The sequence below is a fragment of the Petaurus breviceps genome, unplaced genomic scaffold, assembly GCF_028583685.1.
Source record: "Petaurus breviceps papuanus isolate PSGF00001 unplaced genomic scaffold, PetGlider_PUasm1.0 90601, whole genome shotgun sequence".
NCBI lineage: Eukaryota > Metazoa > Chordata > Mammalia > Diprotodontia > Petauridae > Petaurus > Petaurus breviceps.
This window is the reverse complement of record NW_027187282.1, coordinates 3,622,218-3,628,217: the sequence shown is the minus strand read 5'-3', so window position 1 is coordinate 3,628,217 and position 6,000 is coordinate 3,622,218. Positions and strand designations below refer to the sequence as shown.

Below are 6,000 nucleotides of genomic sequence, written 5' to 3'. Positions count from 1 at the left end.
CCCCCCCCCCCCAGAGAACTTTATTTGAACTCTTGTTTTCAATTGAGGTAATAATGCTATGTACTTTGTGTTTGTTTAAGGCCCAGTGGCCACTTTGGTAACTTTAGTTCTGTACCTTGAAAATGTGACCTAGGAGATGTTTGGTGCTGATTCAAAAGTAAATTGTCTATGCTATGGGCATGAAAGATCTAGGGGCCGAATGTAATGGGAATGCAAATTTGGAAGATCTTCCCTGCCCCTAGGCTAAAGTGCACCTGAAGCCTGGGGTGGGAGGGTTGTTTTTCAGTAGATACTTCTTGATTGGCCAGTGAGTCAATAAGGTTGTTACATTCTCTGAGGCAGGAGAAAGGTATATAAACCCTGATTTGAGGCTTTGTTTTGGGGGGCTCACTTTGAGACGTGTTCTGTGATTTGATCTGGATTCTGGGAAGCCGTTGTCCAGGGTCCCCCCGGCTTTGAAAAACCCAGATGTTGACTGGGTATGGATGTAATGGCTGGACAGTTTGGAAAGCTGTCTACTTGATCTGTTTCTGTCTTGATAATTCTGCCTGTAATACTTTGAAGTTCGGGGTGCTGACCTTTTTCCCTGAACAAGGTAAACGATATAGGTCTGACTGATTAAAGTAAGCTTGTTAACCCATTTTGAGTTGCTTTCCTTTATCAAAGCAGATCCAAGAACCTGTGTGAGCAGCCACCCTATGGACTCCAGGGTGCTTGCTGCTACAGGAGGGAGCTGGATAATCACAGGCTTAGGGAGAGTACAGGCCTGGAAGCTCTGGGAACCATCCCTATAGAGGGGGTCAACAAAGCCCAGGAGGAAAAAGCATGTGATTCAGCTTTGGGGGATGCCTGTATTAAAAGGGAGGTGAATTCCAGAGAAGGAAATAATTTCCTGTTAGTATCATAAGCTTTGGTAGACTTTGAACTTCATGAAGGCAGGACTCTATGTAAACTTTGTATCTCTTCTGGCCCTTAGGGATCCATCCACAGTTGGCCCCTAATGTTGAATTGGGAAGAAATGGGCAGAGTTAGGGCTAGAACAAGAAGATAGTGTCCTTGCCACCAAGAGAGGAGCAAATACTAAGTGGGGGAAGCCCCAAAGGCTGCTGGGAAGTCCAGATGGTTGAGAACTGAGCAGTGGATTGGGGCTTCTCTGACATAGCGGTTCAGAGCTGTGTAGGGGTGGGGGGCCAGAAGCCACATGTTGTTGATTCGTGCTTGGATGGGAACGGAGCCAGCAGCGGGAGTGAACTGCTCTTTGGAAGGCACAGGAGTTGGTCTGGAAGAATCAGTGCAAGATTTTCTTAGGACAGAGCCCACTTGAGCATCCATCCTTCTTCTAGCTGTCAAAGCAGTTCTCCCCCAAATGCAGATCTGACCATTTTTTTCCTGACCCAGGGGCCAGGAATGGCCATTTGTGGCCTTCTAGGTCCTTGGGTGTGGCCTTCTAGGGGGATTTGTTCTGTGAAGTTTGGATTCAAAGGACTGCTCTTGAGGACCTAGAGGGCCACATGTGGCCTTGGGGCCACAGGTTCCTTGCCTGTCTATCTGGCCTCAAACTCCAGGGGCTCCCTGTCAATTATGGGTGACATATACTCTTTTCTGGCATCAAAAACCCTTTATCATATGGCCCCATTTTTTCATTTTTGGGGTACTAATTGCATTTTTATTTTTTCATTCTGAACTTGGGGGAAGTAAAGGTGTGGTCAAATTTCATTGCTAGACCACTGGGATTTCTGCCTCTGGTTTAACACACAGACTTTGTAAAGAATAGGAAGAGGCCTGATGGGCAACTGCCATCTTTCTCTACAGCAACTGACAGAAGACAAAGGATCTGTGAAAGCCCAGGTGACCTCACTTCTTGGGGAGCTGCAGGAGAGTCAGAGTCGCCTGGAGGTTTCAAACAAGGACAAACAAGTCCTAGAGGACAGGTATGGAGCGGGCTACTGGGTAGCCAGGGCTGCCTTCTCTTCCCCTATCCCACTTCACTTGGCAATCTCGTCGGCTCCCATGGATTAAATGACCATCTCTGTGCTGATAATGCTCCCCTCTACCTGTCCTGCCCCAGCCTCTCTCCTGACTTCGTCTCATACTTCCAGCCTCCTTTCAGACATCTCAGCCCAGATGTCCAGTAGACCTCTGAACCTCAATATGTCCCAGATAGAACTCATCTTTTCCCCTAAACCCTCCCCACCTCCTATCACTGTTGAAGGCAACGCTTCCCAGTCCCTCAGGCTCCCAACTGAGGTGTCAATCCTTGCCTCCCCCTTCCCCAATAGCCACTCTGTTGCTGAGTCCTGTCCTTTTCACCTCTGTAACATCTCTCAAATCTGCCCCCTTTTTTCTCTGACCTGGCCCCCACTCCAGTGCAGGCTCTCATCACCTCCCACTCAGACTACTGCAGTAGCTGCTGGGGGGGGTCCGCCTGCCTCAGGTCTCCTCACTCCAGTCCATTCCCCATGCAGCCACTACGATCATTTTTCTAAAACTCAGGACCAACCATGTCATCCCCCCCCTCCGTCTCCCCAGATAAACTTCAGTGACTCCTTAGTACCTCCAGGATCAAAGACAAAATGTTGGGTTTGGCATTCAAAGCCCTTCCACAAGCTGTACTAGTTTTAGACCCTATGCCCACCCTCCCATGTATTCTTGGATCCAGTGGCTTTCTTGCTTTTCTTTGAACAAGGCCCTCCACCTCCCAAGCCTGGGCCTTTTCTCTGGCTGGCTGTTCACTGCCCCCCCTCCCCCCAGCAGCATACTCGTTCCTCATTTTGGCCCCCTGGCTTCCCAGGCCCAGCTAAAATTCTGCCTTCTACAAAAAGCCTTTCCTCATCCCCCTAATTTTGGTGCCTTCCCTCTGGTGATTATTTCCAATTTCTCCTTGTAGCTTGCCTTGTATCTATTTGTTTGTAGTGGGAGCTCCTTGAAGGCAGGGCCTGTTTCTTTTTGTATCCCCAGGGCTTAGTATAACACCCAGCACATAATAGGTACTTCTTAAATGTTTTTTGACCGATTGATTTAGCATACTTCCTGGGCCACAAGGGCCTCTTTATTTTGGCTAATTTAGAACTAGCAGACAAGACTGGGCCATTATTAGTTCAAATAAATTTCTCACAGCAAAGTAGATTTCCACCAAAGAGAAATTAGGGGATAATTATTTTCTTCATAAAAGAAAAATTTGCTTTATAGGAGATTGACCAAAAGTACTTAAATTGCAAGTTCCCTTAGGACATTCAATTCTGAATTGATCCATTTTTTTTCTGTGGCAGGTGAGGAGAGGTCTGAGTGATGCCTCAAACAGCACCCTGGAGCAAGGAATTCATTTCTCTCTTAGCCATAAAATTGGGTTAGAACAGATGATCTCTCAGGCGGGTCCTCTCCTTTTCCTGAGGAGGCCTTTGGAGCCCAGGGCCTGAAGTGAGTTTACAAAGGTCTCAGACCCCAGAGGTGTAGTCGGAGCCCAGGTGCACTGAATTAGGAATTGGGATACATTCTGTATATTATTGTGACAGGTGGCTCCAAATGACAGTCACCTATAGACTGGTCATTGAAAGAGTTAGATCAGAGGCAGCTGGCCTCTCTAGTTGCTCACTCCTACAGTGGCACTTGGATTGATGGAGGGATGTTCTTTGCAAATGTTAGAACATTCTTTAGATTTGAGCTATAATCAGAGTTGTTGGGCACCACATAGAACCGAGGGCAAGACATGGTCACCACTGCCATGTTGTACAAATTGGGAAATACTGCTTCTAATTTTTAAAAAAAATAGAAAACTATGAGATGTTAGGCTCATTGGTAGGTGTGGTGTGGGACCCAGAGCCATGCCCTCTTTGCTTCTTTCCCATCTTTCCTAGCCCAACTCGTGTCCAGGTAAGACCCTCCAGGGCAGACCTAAAGAGAAGTTCCCGGTTGGGCACTGTGGGTGTGGGAGGGCAGGTGTGGCCATGCTGATTGGCAGCCCCAACTGTCCTTAGCCCACAGAGCTGGCTGGGGCCCCTCCCATTCACTGCTATCCTGCTTAGCTGAGGGGGCTTGGCATAAGCCTTTCTTTCCCCCATGGCCCCTCACTGACTTTCTCTCTTTTGTCTTCCTCTATAAGAGCCCGGGCAGCCAGTGAGAAAGTCAAGGAGCTGGAGAGCGAGAATGAAGAGCTGCACAAACAGCACAGTGTGCAAGTGGACCAGCTGCGCATGCAGACCCAGAATGTGGAGGCTGCCTTGCGGATGGAGCGGCAGGCCGCATCTGAGGAGAAGTGAGTGGGGCACACCTGGGCACCAAGCCCGCCGAGCCCTGTGATGGCCTTTATGCCCTGCTGCTTCCTTGCCATCTTCATCGGGTGCTCCTTGTTCTCCCTTGTGGCCCTTCCCAGACCTCTCCCCAAGGAGAGAGTGTGATCCAGAAAAGGCCCTGCCACTTACTACCTTTTGTGAGCAAGCCTCACCTTCCTCATCAGTAAAATGGGGATAATGATACTTGTACCACCGAGCTCCTAGTTAGTTCTTATGAGAAAAATGTATTGTTAAATCTAGAGGCAGTATGTCACAGAAGAGAGAGCATTGGTTCTAGGTTCAGATTCCACTTCTGACATCTCTGTGACCTTTAGCAAAAGGTGATTTCTCCCTGGGCCTGTTTCCTCCTTTGTAAATTAGGATCTTAGTGCTTGCTATAAAGACCTGAGGTGGAATGTTGATTATCTCGGGAGGGTGGGGGCGAAGAACGGGGTTGCTAATAGCCCCAGATTGAGCCATTCAGAGATGAAGGCCATCAGCCTGAGTGATAGCATAGTATGGATGTTAAAGCAGGAATGTGGCATAGGTCTGTTTAGATACCATCCTATCAGGTGTTTTGGGAAAGGAAAGAAATATGTTAGATCTTACCATTAGACAAAGTTCCTTACTTTGTCCTTTTTTGGGGAGGCCTCAGAGCCACCATGAGCCCAATAAGAAATGGCTCCCCAGTGTGTGGAAGGAAGGGAGATTTCTTCCCACCCCAGGTATCAAAAAGACTTCCCTTCCTGCTTGGGCAGCAAGACTTTTTTCCCATTTAGACAAAACATCGGAAGGAGCTTTTGGGTATCACCCTGCATGATTTGTGGGAAATCTCTGGGGCTCTTTTTGTCTTTGGATGTCCACTTGGCCTAGACTCTAGAGGCATCAGGAAGTTGCTAGAATTGGGTTAGTAGGAGCGTGACATGGTCAGATCTCTGCTTAAGGAGAATAACTTTGGCAACAGTGTATAGAATGGATAGGGAGGCCATTTAGGAGGTTGTTGGAATAATCTAAGTCAGAGGTGCCAAGGTCCTGAGCTAAGGGGTAGCTGTGTGAGTGGGACAAGGGTTGGATGAGAGTAGAAACAGAAAGATCTGGCAACTGACCTTGGGCTGAGGAAGAGTCATGATAATGCTGACTGTAGGAACCTGAGCCACTTCAAAGATAGCAGTGCCTTTGACAGAAAGAAGGAACTTTGGAAGAGGGGAAGGTTTAGGGGGAAAAGGGAACAGATTCAGTTTTAGACCCATTGAGTATAAGATGTGAAAGCTTCAGGGCAAGGAAGGCCTAAAGTGCTTAGTACAGGGCCTGGCACACAGTGAGCACTTAAAAAATACTTCCCTTCCTTCCTCCCTCCTTCCCTTCTCTCTCTCCCTTTTCCTTCCTTTGCCATATACCGACTGTCAGGGTATTCTGGATGGCCATGTGAGACTTAACATTACCGAGAAGGTGCCATCCTGCATTGAGAGAGGGAGTTTGCTCATTTAGCAGTTTAGTCTCTGTCACTATCCCACAATGCAGTAAAATTCCAGGACATTTACATACCGATTTGCACTTAGTCCCTAATTGATGGGCACCTACTTTGTTTTCAATTTTTTGCTAACAAAAAATGACACTACAGATACTTTGGGGAAGTGCTCTCTTTGACAGCCTATTAATTAATGTCTGCTTTCCCATAGTCTCTCTAACATTGGCCATTTCCATCTTTTGGCATCTTTGCTGGTTTGATTCT

At 47.6% G+C, this 6,000-nt stretch overlaps 1 protein-coding gene across 4 annotated transcripts in view; it reads left to right on the top strand.

Moving 5' to 3' along the window:
* Window positions 1–6,000, top strand: part of IKBKG (inhibitor of nuclear factor kappa B kinase regulatory subunit gamma) — a 60,574-nt gene that overhangs the window by 48,147 nt on the left and 6,427 nt on the right. For all 4 annotated transcript variants that reach the window (XM_069063760.1, XM_069063761.1, XM_069063759.1 and 1 more), the window contains 2 exons: window positions 1,813–1,931; window positions 4,100–4,252. In XM_069063760.1, coding sequence (XP_068919861.1) covers window positions 1,813–1,931; window positions 4,100–4,252 — 272 coding nt within the window. The remainder of the gene's footprint in view (window positions 1–1,812; window positions 1,932–4,099; window positions 4,253–6,000) is intronic.